At 42.6% G+C, this 13,987-nt stretch overlaps 1 protein-coding gene across 1 annotated transcript; it reads left to right on the top strand.

Moving 5' to 3' along the window:
* Positions 1-5,689: 5,689 nt before the first annotated feature.
* On the top strand, positions 5,690-13,740 carry LOC118770317 (dihydrolipoyl dehydrogenase, mitochondrial-like). The gene is made up of 14 exons (XM_036517919.1): positions 5,690-5,789; positions 7,001-7,076; positions 7,245-7,324; positions 8,228-8,296; positions 8,474-8,543; positions 9,090-9,190; positions 9,579-9,722; positions 10,003-10,104; positions 10,340-10,530; positions 10,717-10,887; positions 11,344-11,533; positions 12,069-12,206; positions 12,830-12,919; positions 13,195-13,740. The coding sequence occupies exons 1-14, from the start codon at positions 5,751-5,753 to the stop codon at positions 13,258-13,260; spliced, it is 1,527 nt and encodes a 508-aa protein (XP_036373812.1). The 5' UTR covers positions 5,690-5,750; the 3' UTR covers positions 13,261-13,740.
* The last annotated feature ends 247 nt before the right edge of the window (positions 13,741-13,987 follow it).

The following is a 13,987-nucleotide window of genomic DNA, read 5'->3' on the forward strand; positions in this document are numbered from 1 at the left end:
GTGTATGTGTGTTTGTGTGTGTGTTTATATATTTATATATTGAGACTAAAACTTAATGAATTGATCTAATCCCAATACTTTCTAACTAACTGTAAGACATGTAAGAGTTTCCTCTCTACTGGCACTGACAACAGGTTAGAGGAAAGGTTCGCTTTGTGGTTAAAGTCTAAATGGATCCCTGAAGAGTGTACAGAGGGCTGTGACACTACACAAAGACATGAGTGAAACTGCATATTCGGACACAGCATTCTGTGTGCTGATTGAGTTTTATGCATAAGCTGCCTTTCCTCCACTCAGAGTGCCACTGCAACTCAGCTAGTGTGCCTGAGTTTCCTAGCAACAAGCAAGCCGTGAGGAAAGGCCTAGCGAAGCTGTGGCAATCCACACAATTAAAAGATGAACAAAAAGGTTTCCATTTTCCGCATTGTAATTCAAAAAGGGCCGACATCCAAAGCCTGAGAGTTGTACCTTTTTTTTCTGTGAGAAAACCTAAATTTTGTAGACTTTGTTAAGACTCTGAGATTCCCTAAATTTACATTGTCAGCCACGGACACAAGCACTTAACCACCCACACAATGACCCAGAATAAAAAGGTTCAAACTGCATTCAGCAGCCTTGTGAGAAGTATCCGAGTTCAGGTTGATGCTGTTTTTGCTCTTTTTGAATATAAAGCAGCACATGAAAAACCCAAACCCCGAGAATCATGTATGCATAATTAATACAGCAGGGACCCAGTTTTAATTGTGTGCCCTTTTTTTTTTTAAATCTTCAAAGCCCGAGAGATATTGTCAAACCTTGGGATAGCTATTTCCGATGGCATTCAGCTATTCACTTGTGTGGGTCTCAGCAGAAGCGGCCTCAGACAACAGCTCTGAACGCTCTTTCTCAGGGTGTCCTGCCCCACAATGGACTTCCTCAATGCTCGCACAAAGGACTTTGCATAAAAAGTCCAAACTCAATGGCATTCCGAGCCTCAATCAACGTAAGAATATGCTCTTTTTTTGCAGCACGTCCGCAGTACCACATAACGGTAAATCACAGCAAATGTGCTCCCTGTCCAGAGTCGAAGTTAATTTCAACAACAACAGTCAAAAAAAAAAAAACCAAAGTATGAACAACTATGAAAACTCATTCCAAGGCATTGTGGTATTTTACAGAGGACTCAGGGGTCCAATATTACAGTTACAAATGTGGGGTGACGAACCGTGGGGTGATGGGGGGAGGAGGTGTGTGTTGGGGGGGGGGGGGGGGGCTAAGAATTAGCTCCCCTCTCACATCGGCGGTCTGGGCTGCAGAGAGCCCTATTGTCATGCATTACAACGGCCACTATGGCATCTGCACAGTTTAACACCCAGGACTGCTCCGCTTCAATGGGGGGTTTCTGAGGGGAGAAAAAGAAATTTGGAGTGCGTCACAGAAGGGGCGGCCTAATCCCTTTGCCCAGTACATCTGTGCTGGCAGTTTTACACCACAAATCAAAAGGCATCTCATTAATTATCCCGCCTTTTCTTTCATTTTTATTCCTCCACAGAAATGTGACCAGTTTATGTATTTAAGAAAAAAAATTAAAAAACCCACAAACTTGCCAGTTCTTCAAAGATGTAATTAGACTCATTTTTATTCTTTTTCTTTTCTGCTGCTTGGGGTCTGCATACTTTAGGTCCTAACTGGGTGTTTTATGTGTTTGTGTCTGTCTAGGCATGTGAACATTTCTCAGAAAAATATAGTGACATTCATAAATACATCTGCTTTCTGTGAGCCATTTTTCAAATCTAGATTTGATTAAAACAATTATAAAGGAGTTACTGCTATTGAATCTATGTGCACTTGCATCTACGAGGGAAAAATGACTAAAATCATTAAAATTTGAAGAGATTTGAAGCTGTGGTAATTTTTCAAATCACAAACCAGAGAGGGTTTTTAAGGATCTATCATTGGTTTTGGAAAAACTGCCTTGAGTGAGGAGAATCTTAGAGGAGAATTCAGTATAACTTCTATAGTCTTTGTGTTCTAATTTACACACTTCCTTTGGTGGTTATACATCCATATCAGTTCAATAATCCTTGTAATTAAAACAAAATGTGTAAGAATTAGAAAGTGTTATACTTACTGTACTTTGCTAAGAAGAAAAAAGTCACAGGTAGCCAAATCTCCTCTGCTGAGATCTTCCTCTATCTATTATACTTTTTCAAAACTATCATTACTAGTTACAGTAGTAAGTAGCAAAGCAGCTACAACATACTAAATAACATAGTCATTTACCTATGGTTTTACTTCTTCCTTTCCATTTCCTGTCATAAACATATATTAGGCAACACTGTATATACCACAGGAAGAGAGAGTGGACAAGAGTTAAATCAAATGTCAAATACTAATCCGCCACCATTATTCAACCAGTGTTAAACCCTGCAGTTCTCACACAGAGATCAAGAAGAAGCTAAGGTCTCACATTTCTGTGGGGTACACTTTGGAAATCCTTAGATTTCAGCAGCATATTCAGCAAATTCAAGGCTTTTTTAAAATGTTGGTTCTTTGGTCATTTGAAGGTGTTTTCCAAAAATATGTTCATTCTTATAAGTTAAATGCAGCTTTTTAAGGAAGGCTGTATCACAGCAGACAGTATTTGCTTTCTAGTAGATATCCCACTCCCAGTTGAGTTACGCTTTGTGGCTAATTAAAACAAGAGCATATAGGAGTAGGTAGGACTCTGCTTGTCAATAATTCATCATCTTTTTGTACTGGACTTCTACATTATTCATGCTTTTGGGAGCAGTAGTTTGAAAAGGCCAGTAATAAAACAAAGGAGATATTTTTCATAGTGTGCCCAGGGGTCATACAATATGCCTAAGCACACTGGTTCATTCGGGACTTTTCTGCAAGACATCCACAAAGTCCAGGTAAAGCACCTGAGCAAGACAGCATTTAATGACCCTGAACTCATATGGCCACAGCTCCATCACTAATACTCTGCAAACATGTACACATCATAGGAGCAGTTCACAGTAAAAGGACAGTGTGACAAATGGAGACAATCTAGTCCATTTTTTGCTTTTCTGTGTTTAAAGGCTCACACAATGCATTTAGCCTCAAGGAACAGAGTGCTCCACTTTCCCAAATTCCCTAACGAGTCCCTTAGGGGAGCTGCCAAAATTTAGTTTACATGTAAAAATGGAAAAAAGGAATAACATTCTAAACTATTCACAGCTAATGCTCAAAACTGTACCAAAACTGCTCTCAATAAATGATGAGCAAAAGCAGATATCCACTAGTGTGTTAAGCCTGACCTTGAAACATCGAGAGAGGAGAGTGGATATAACTGTGAGAATTACTTTCAGAAATATAGCTTGTCAAAGTCATTTTTACACAACAACATTTGGCAATATTCTTGATGTGAAACCTTTTGGGATATGTAACAAATAATTACATTTAGCTATAACTGGATCTTTGGGCATACAGACATGGCTATGACGTTATCTGAAACCATATCATGAAGACAAGACATGCTAGAGACTCATACTGTGTACTATTGTATGGCCTGAGCTGATATCAGTCTTACTTCATAGTCCTAACAATCAGACATGATTTAGATCTAACTTTGTAAATGAAAATATCCATCATCCATCATTTTTCTTTGGTCTTGACGTGCAAATGCTAAAGTTGACAGTATGTAAAACCCTATCATGAATTTAGGTGCCACTTAGTTACTACTCAAACAGTGCCCTCTAGTGCATGTGACTGAAAAAAATCAACGCACTTCAAATGTTTTGATTGAACCATCAACGATTGTCCAAAGCGGAATATCCCAATGCTTACATAGTAAGGTGTTACTTTTGTTGAGCACACTGACATAGTACAATGCCAATCACTATTTTGTAGGTTCACTTTTTGATTGCTGTATACTTTCATTGCTACACAACATTTCATAGACTTGATCACCTAAATTATTTGTATTCTGATTGGTGCAATAGAAAACTATAGAGAATAGGAATAATTACAGTCTGTTGAGAATTTTGCTTCAGTGTTTGTAAGTAACTATGTCTGCACTGCTGAAAGCTCCCCGAAACTCTTAAAAGAGGCAGGGGTGGAAGCCATGGCAACAGCACATCAGGCCCCACACAGGGCTTGTATTCACTCTGCCTCACCGACTCCGCCCTTTTTCAGACAGTTCAGCAGAGTTCAACAAGTTCGGTTCGCTCTCAGTCCCATTCAGAACCAGTGAGCACCCCAGGGTGGGCTTTATGGAGGTCCAGTCGATGATCTCAGGCGGAGAAAGACATGTTCACTGCAAGATTCCAAAGGAGTGAGCAGAGGTGACAAGTGATGTCACCCGGACTAGGGCCAATCATGGCACAGAAACAGAGTCATAATGTAGTTAGGCTACTTGGTGAGTTGATTGAAAAGCTTCCTTTCAAAGTGTCTAAGATTTTATAAAAAGAAATGTCTAAGAGTCTAAAACATTTTGTGGTGAACTTGCACAGTTTACTTGTACCTGGGACAAATAAAACCATCATTTGAAGGCAGAGTGTTCATCTGAGGTCTGTATCAGTAAATACTCAAAATCCAAACACTAGTCTCTATTGCTGAGTGGAAATCTTAACGTGTGAATAGAAATTAGACTTGGGTACAGTCTAATTCTTATATATACACATATATATAAATAATTCTTAGAGGATTCTTAGAGGCCACACTGCCTCACACAAATTACAGCTACACTGCATTCAAAGAACTTATAAATCAGTCATAAATGAGAGTACAAGCTTTGAAACACACAGATACACACAAACCACATACAGTTACATCACTTTCCTCTTGCCTGGGAGCCCTTGGTGAATCCCAAACTATGTGACTACATCTAACAATCAAGTGCCCTTGAAGATATAACCCTTGCCTCTGCAGTCAAATTATAGTATTATCAGGGTCCTGACTCCAAGGCCATGTACTGGCATCCTAATCTTGGTTTCTATTATATTCAATATCCATCTGAGATCCAGGTAACAATAATCACAGCAATCTAAGGTCTGCAGGGTTGTAACTGCAGAGACAAGATATACAAGCACACCCTCTGCATAGAACACTAATCTATCACCCCCCAATTAACCCCTTCATGCTGCGCTCTGAGATGAAGGGACGTGGACACCACATCCACCTTCACTTCTGAATAATTATTAAAATACATAGTCTTCTTAGCAGACTATACAACTCCGTCGCAACGACAGGCGTCGTGAGAACATAAATCACTTGTATTGTTAATACGCACTGCTAGTTTGGCTTCCCCATTGATTGCGGACCTTAAAATATGGGTATATTCGTTTATTGTTGTTTGAATTTACGAGTTCTAGGCTTATAATTTACACATGACCGGTACATACTTTTATTTGACAGACAAACATATTACGTGCTGGCGTTTTATACGTGATTCGTACAAAGAGTTTGCCTCACCTGCATGATTAAAGAAGGCCTCCTCGTTGAAATATATGGTTTTGTGGTAACATGCATTAGGTCACTGGAGGTTTGACCACGCACTTCCAAGTACAGTAATAAGCAAATAACGTGGAAGAAAAACGCATACCGAGAGTCGGAGTTTCGTTTGTCTGGAGTTTTGTAGCATCTTAACTACAGGCCCCAGAAGCCATAAATTACCTACGTCCCACGAAGGCGACGGCGTTTAATGCGCAAGCGCAGACGGGGGAGTCCTTGGACGCGCTCTCTTGCTGTAGGTTACGCCATTACAATCGGCACGTACAGCCAAAATGCAGAGTTGGAACCGGGTATATCGCACTCTAGCAAAGGTAAGCGCTTACAATAATTGTTAGATGCCAGCTCAGATGAAATTGCTCTGAATAGTATGAGTGTTAGAAATGGTTGCTAATGTGTTTTGCTCACTCTTGACTGTTAGCATAGTAAGGCCCGGTGTCACATCCTCTCAGTAGTGTAGCTTGGCAGCTAGCGAGTCATCGCTAATTTATACCTCGTTTACTGTGGTAACATCACACATGGAGTCTGTTAAACGTACAGTTTTTCAGAACCATTTAGGGAGACTTGTAGTGCAGCCGTAACAGCATTATTGTTTGGTAGTTAACGGCTAGCTAAGCGTGTCAGATCAGAGTAGAGAATAAACTGAAAGTGACATGAACTAACATTAGCTATCTAGCTAAGCTCCAGGAATACATCAGTCTGCAAACCTTGCAGGCAGGCAAAATGATGTCAATCGCGATTCGTCTCGTAGCAGATATGACAGCAGAAGAGGACATTCATCTGATTACGCCTGGAAATGTAGTGTCTGGTAGCTACTGGAAGTTACTGGCTGTATCGCCGACAGGTTTAATTAGCTAGCTATGGGACTCACCCTTTACCATTCTTTACCATTCGGACGGGCAGCCTTTTGCGACCTTAGCATGAGGTCAGGAGGATCACAACGACACGAAAGTAATTAGGTGTCCAAAACTCTGACATGAATCCATCTGCTGCACGCTTAGCGTAGCACGGCCTAACTGCGCAGGACACCTTAAGGAGCACCGTGGGATGGAGGTCTTAAAGCTGTCCCGTGTCATAACTCATCAACAGTGGATGCGTGTTCATGTGAAATCTTACCTCTGCCGTTTGACTGAATAACAGTGCGAGAAATAGCTAGCAATATAATCAGTTGGAGCAATACGAAAGAGAACCGTTGAAAAAAAGCGCATTTATCCCAATGAGCTGGTGAAATTCATTTTAAATGCATGTTTCAACCATCAGAATCTAATTTGACATTGCAATAAGACACCTGTCTTTACTAACCAGTGTAATTCGCACGTAGATTACATGCCATTGTTTTACATTTGGTTTATAGTCTTAATCATTCAGTCAGTACTCTGCTTTTCACGTCCTAATTGATGTTGTCTTGCTTTATCTGAGTTGCTCTGCGACGCCTTGAGTCTAATTTCATAATCTGATGTTGTACGTCAACCGAATGGGCTCCATTGCAGTGATTTGTTATAACAGACATTTTCTTTGTGGTCAGCGGGGTCGTCAAGTGCCGTGCAAACTCCACGGAGCTGCGACGTTATCTGCGCGGACATATGCTGACAAAGCGCAAAGTAAGGCAACTTGTGTCCACGATGCCTTATTAATCACAGCTTGTGCTATTGCCCAATCTTTGCATGTACTTTGTGCAATATTAAACAGGGTTTTACACCTCCCTCACTGTACCGGCATCATTTCATTTGCATGCAATTAGAACTGAAGATATTTGATCTCTCTTGCAGTCGACGCTGATGTCACAGTGGTGGGATCAGGGCCCGGGGGCTATGTTGCTGCCATCAAAGCGGCTCAGCTTGGATTCAAGGTAATTCAGTGACATTTATTCATTTGACAAGTGGTCTTGCTGCTAGAAGGTTGTATGTTTAATTCCTGCATTCGAAAGTCTCCTGTTCGGAGAGATACTTAAACTGAATTAGCTCTGTAGATATTCACCTTTATACCAGCATACCTTGGTTAACAAAATCTCAGATTGAAACTCTACTACTGTATCACAGTTATAATTTTCTCAATTTAAAACAGTATATTTGTTTTAAAAACTACAGGAAGCAGTTCAAAACAGTACTGTGCACCTGCTTGTAAAAGTAAACAAAGTATATTTCCTTTTTCTGTTGACATTATCAAAGTCCAGCCTTTGAGGAGGTTTGCAAGTGTTTCTTTTAAATACAAGAAAACCTGTCTCACTTCTCCGTTATCCATTTTTTGTGAATGGCAATGATAAAACAACTGTGAATCAAATGGCCATCTAATTTGACTTGCCTTCCTGGGCAAAAGATGAAAAATAAATAAATCCATTTAGACTGAGGGTATATTCACGAGAAATCCAATATGAGGTAGAGGGAAGTCATAAAGATTTGTACAGCTGACATACTGCAGCTGAAAACTACTTTAAATCACATATTGATATTAACAGGTGGGGCTGAGACAGTGGTGATTATAGAGTTCTCTCTAAGTGAGATGTAAGTGGTAATGAATCTTAATATGTACTAAGTACACATTTATTCAATAAATAGATGTTTCACGTTTAAGGTGCGACTCATTGTTTTGCAATTGATATTTTGGCAGCTGCCTGTTCTCTGAAGTCCTGGAATGCATGCTTATGTTGCAAGAATATTTTTGAGGATAATGTGCCCATTCATTTATGTAATGTATGCCATTTCATTGGCTAAACAAATAATGTACTTTATCCCATGCATCTTTCTTCTCTTAGACAGTATGTGTGGAAAAGAATGACACTCTGGGAGGAACGTGTTTGAATGTTGGCTGTATTCCTTCAAAGGTAAAGATTTTACGCCGACTGACTATTTCAGAAGGCTGCTGACGAGCAGAATGTCATCTGTTCTATGGGCTAGGCCATCGGTGGTACAGGTAGCATATTAACATACATATAGCTGTCCTGATGGGGATATGATATGCTGTGGAAGCGTAGGACTAATATGGGCACCCTGTCTTCCAGGCTTTGCTGAACAACTCTTACCTCTATCACTTGGCACATGGGAAGGACTTTGAGAACAGAGGCATTGAGAGTAAGTTTAAAATGACATCTTGATTTACCAATTGGACTCACATTCGCCTGAGTACATGGAGTACGGAACTGTGCTGCAAACTCTTCAGAGCAAATGGTCTATTGTCCCTCCACCTTTGTAGATAGTAGTCATTAGGAAGTCACTAGGGGTAGGACTGGAGGCAGTTGAGAATTTAACTTATTTTTTGCATTTTTCCACCGTCTTTAGGCACTCTTGTACAATAAACCAATAAATTTAACCTTTCGGGTTATTCATAACCTGGTAAAGAAAAAAATATATTTGAGCAATGTCTGTGTGTTGACATAAGAAATACATGGTGGTACAAATAAATGCTAGGATGCTGTAAAAGTCTCTGAGAATGGTGGCAGCATCAGCGTGTAGACAACAGTGAACAGTAACACATCTATGGAAATGCCAATGTGCATTGGCAGTAGCTCAAGCTAAGCCCCCAACCCCTGGCCCCCCGTGGCAACCCTTACTGTTGATGAAGTTTCTCCAGGTGCTGGCAGGAGACGTGTGACGTCCTCTGTGTCCTTTGGTTTTTAGTCTCAGGAATCACGCTGAACCTCGAGAAGATGATGTCACAGAAGAGTGGGGCGGTCAAGGCGTTGACAGGCGGCATTGCACACTTATTCAAACAGAACAAGGTGAGTCACAGACCGGGTTTCGTTTAATTTAAAAGGCACACACAAACTTGGGGTGTAGAGGAAAGGAGCAACCGTAAGGTTGCTGGGTTGAGTCCCCAGAGGGGTGCTGCTGTTGTGTTCTTGAGCTAGGTACTCAACAAAAATTGCCTCAGTAAAGATCCAGCTATGTAAATGGATGATATAATAGTGACTGCATAAGAACATCTGCTAAGGAAATAATGTTTTTTTTTTCGTCTTATAAGGAAGAGAACTGCTTAGATTCCATTGGCCTTGACATTCCTCACTTCTGAGCTAAAACTGGTTGTGTGAATGCCTTTTATTGATTTTTTTTTCCCCTTTCACTGAATGGTATCTTATGTCTGTCGGTTCCACGTGCTTATTTTTCAAGGTGACACATGTGAATGGCTTCGGGAAGATTACAGGTAAGAACGAGGTCACGGCAACAGCGAGCGATGGCAGTCTGCAGGTCATCAACACCAAGAACATCCTGATTGCTACGGGGTCAGAGGTCACGCCCTTCACAGGGATTGAGGTGCGGGTTTCTACGTTTCTACAGATAGTCAGTCATGCCAAGATTGATTGCAGATGACCAACTTTGTAGATTACATTCACAGCAGACTAGAAATGCTCAACTGTAGTTGAATCAGTGACTGTGTTAAGTGTGAGAGTATGTTGTTGTTGATCTCTTCTAAGAACTGTAGAGCTTTTGTGCTGTCGGCTTGAGCAAGTTTGAAACCAGTCTTTGTTTTAAGGGTGAGGTTTTATGTTTTTCAGTACAGTAAAAAGGACTTTTTTCATCTGTCTTGCTACAGATTGATGAAGACAGTGTGGTCTCCTCCACTGGGGCACTGTCCTTGAAGAAGGTTCCGGAACAGCTCATTGTTATTGGTGCTGGTGTCATTGGTGTGGAGCTGGTGAGTAACGTTTTCCTCACAGAATTCTCACAGACTGCTCATTGTTAGGTTAAATAATACCATCACCAATTAGCGACCAGCCACATTCTTCAGTGGTCTGAAGCAGAGTGCTCCAGGCCTGTAGAGCTGCAGGCCGACATTTTTCCAACTCTCTCTAAACCTCACACTGTTGTACGTGCGTGGAAATGGTGATCCATAATGCTGTTCATTGACGGACCGGGTTTCCACCGTACAGGGCTCAGTGTGGCAGCGTCTGGGCTCCAAGGTGACGGCAGTGGAATTCCTGGGTCACGTGGGCGGGATGGGCATCGACATGGAGATCTCCAAGAACTTCCAGCGCATCCTACAGAAGCAGGGCATGAAGTTCAAGCTGGGCACCAAGGTCTTGGGCGCCACCAGGAGGCCGGATGGGAAAATCGATGTGGCGTGAGTCCGTACTCTAGTCAAGTCACTGGAAAATCAGACGTAATGGCTGATTAAGACTACAGTGGAGTGGCCTCTGTTGTGTGGTATGGGAAACAGTGCAGTTAAATGGAAGGAAGCTGAAGTAAATGCTTTCCTCTTGCTGTTGCCAGTTGACACCAGGTGTGTGTGTGTGTGTTTCCTGCTTAGTGTGGAGGCAGCAGCCGGAGGAAAGAACGAAACTCTCCTCTGTGACGTGCTGCTGGTCTGCATCGGCCGACGCCCCTTCACCAAGAACCTGGGCCTGGAGTCCGTTGGCATTGAGCTCGACAACCGGGGCAGAATCCCCATCAACAACCGCTTCCAGACCAAAGTGCCCAAGTATGCCACACTCCCTTCTTTCCGCGCTCAATAAAAGTACACAGGCACAGCACACACCCCTCCACCATGACCCAATAAAAGCTCCTGAGTACAAGAGCCCCACCTCAAGGGCCTAAGCAAGGTGCTCTGGTACAGGTGCTTACTTAACATACCCTACCCAGGTACCTCCCAATAAGGTGCCTCTGACACCCCCCCCCCCCCCCTTTTTCTTACTGGCCATTTAGCTGTTGTTGCAGAACCACTGTCCCGACACCCAAAATGCACATTGCTTGCAGTGTCATCCAAAGCCAGACTCTTATTTCTCACCAAGTCTTGTTGTGAGCATCTCAGAATATTGGGAATCAACACCCTTTGATTGGTGCACATTGAAATCTTTACGATTGGACTGCATTTAGAGGAGATGAACGCAGAGTCAGATCACAGTGGACCCGCTGACCTTTTTCCCCCGTCCCGCAGCATCTACGCCATTGGGGACGTGGTGGCAGGGCCCATGCTGGCCCACAAGGCCGAGGACGAGGGCATCATCTGCGTGGAGGGCATGGCGGGCGGCGCCGTCCACATCGACTACAACTGCGTCCCCTCCGTCATCTACACCCACCCCGAGGTGGCCTGGGTGGGCAAGAACGAGGAGCAGCTGAAGGAGGAGGTGAGTACAGAGGGGCACAGAATCCAGGGGGTATAGGCAGGGATGCTAACTCCCATAAATCTGTATAAAGCGGCTCATCTCAAGCAATAGATACGCTACTATGATTCGCACACAAATTCACGCAGTCGGATCAGTTCAGTTTACAAAAGAAATGTAGCCTTTCCACTTGACCATGTCTGCTTGCTTCTGGGTAACGTCGTCTGTGGAAGTGTAAAACATGCCATTTCTACTCTTGCACTTAGTCCAATCACACGCAGCCTAAGCGGGTTCATCCGTTTGCTAAGTAGATCAGCATTTAGTACATAGGACTGCAGGCATTGCTCTGCACATGCTGGTTCTCCATCCCCAGCATGTAAACGCCTTCATTAACAGCTCAAATGGAACAGAAGTGATGAGGAAAGCAGTGGACCATAGCTGTAGTGGCACACAGCGATAGACTGTTAAACTTGTTGAAATTAAAAACATCAATAAATGCATACGCGTTGACGAGACTCGGGTAAATAACGGTATTTCTGCTGGAAATCTTGCTCCACAGGGTGTACCGTACAAAGTTGGCAAGTTCCCATTCGCTGCCAACAGCCGAGCAAAGACCAACGCAGACACTGATGGGATGGTGAAGATCCTGAGTCACAAGGAGACCGACAGGATGCTGGGAGCTCACATCCTGGGATCCGTAAGTCAAAGGAAACAGCCTGGCCTATGTAACCACACACACGATGCAGATGTCCAGTCATCTTACACGGTTTCTTAGGAACCTCCTTAAAAACCACCACAAAGGAAAACAAAAAATTTGCACAGGAACAGACTTAATGCTGGAAGGCAGTATCGCAGGGAGACATTTCAGTTACCAAGTGGTCTGTCTTCACATGTCAAAGATGGCCTATGCAATCCGTGATAAGGTTTTACTTCCTCTAGGTGGTCAAGTTTAACGTTCTTCCCACCCTTAATCAATACCAGTAGTATACATGTGTGTCCACTTGTCGTCATGACACTGTTAGCACTTAGTGATCAAAATGTCTGCTTACCTTTTTGTCACATACAGTAGCAGTTAGTGCACAGTGGTAATAGTACCTTTTTTGCACTGTGGCACTTGGCACTTTTAATTTTGGTCATGTGACCACTCAGCAATCCCTGCCTGAGCCAAAGTGAGAGTAAAACAAGCTGTCATAGCAAATTACTGGGGCCAGGATTACGAAATGCTTTTAGGAAACAGCATTTTACAAGATAAAAAAGAATCTTCTAGTATCTAAGAACTACATGGTCGTCAGTAGAGTAAAACTCCTCTTGTTTGTCCAGAGTGCCGGAGAGATGATCAATGAGGCGGCCCTAGCCATGGAGTACGGAGCGTCGTGTGAGGATGTAGCTCGCGTGTGCCACGCCCATCCTGTAAGTGTCCACAGCCCTCGTCTTACGTACACTCTGCTCATAGGGAGTAGAGGTTCGATATCAGTAGTATTGTAAAGGAAATGGACTTACGGTTACGGACTTACCTTACGGTTGCTGGCTCAGTTCCCAGCGCTCGCAATGCACCCTTGAGCAAAATGTTGCTTCAGTAATTCTCCAGCTCTGTATTTCATTTACATGTAAGCAGTACGTATGAGTTAATCGGCAATACATTCATTCCCACAGACAGCTAACCTTTCACCTTCCTTCTCTTTCAGACCGTGTCGGAAGCATTCCGGGAAGCCAATCTAGCAGCCTCGTTTGGAAAAGCGATTAATTTTTAAAACATAATGAATCGGTGTACATAAACTGTCAGCTACATCCTGAAATCTGTACATGAGCTGTACTTGCGCACATTCTGGGTGTACGTGCCCTGGGGGTGGATGGGGCAGGTACACACAACCCCGCTACCCTGTACCGAAGCTAGTATGTTATTTAAGTATTCTCAATAAAAGGGGTTTTTGGCTGTGAAACTCAGACTAACTGAGAATCAGTGTCCATGTACAATATGAGACAGAATGCATCAACAGTGGCTTTTTAGTTTATTTTACCTTCTTATCCATTAACACCTAGATGCAGTATCTTAAATCCAGGAATTCATGGGGTACCCTTATGTTCATACTTTCACTGTTGTAAGAGATTGATTTATGATGATCAAATCCAAGTCTGTATGTTTCTCTGACACGAGAGCACTTAAGATCTGGTGAGGTAAGTCAAGGACACATCTTTGAAGATTGGAACAGGTGGTCTGAAGGAAAGGAGGTCTTCAACACCAGGGCTGTGTGAATAACTGTAAAATGTAATATTCAAAGGGGATATATTATTTGTTTTTGTATGTGGGCTGTTGAGTGCATGGTGTACCAATCATGCTGATATTGGAGCACTACAGAAATAAATGCAACCATACAGTACAGTGGTGTGGAAATTCTGTGAATTGTGCAATTTTTCTTTTTACCAGCAGTGCAGTTTGCAGACAGTAGGGGGCGACACAATGTCAGCCTTTTAAAGTGG

The sequence above is a fragment of the Megalops cyprinoides genome, chromosome 23, assembly GCF_013368585.1.
Source record: "Megalops cyprinoides isolate fMegCyp1 chromosome 23, fMegCyp1.pri, whole genome shotgun sequence".
Taxonomy (NCBI): domain Eukaryota; kingdom Metazoa; phylum Chordata; class Actinopteri; order Elopiformes; family Megalopidae; genus Megalops; species Megalops cyprinoides.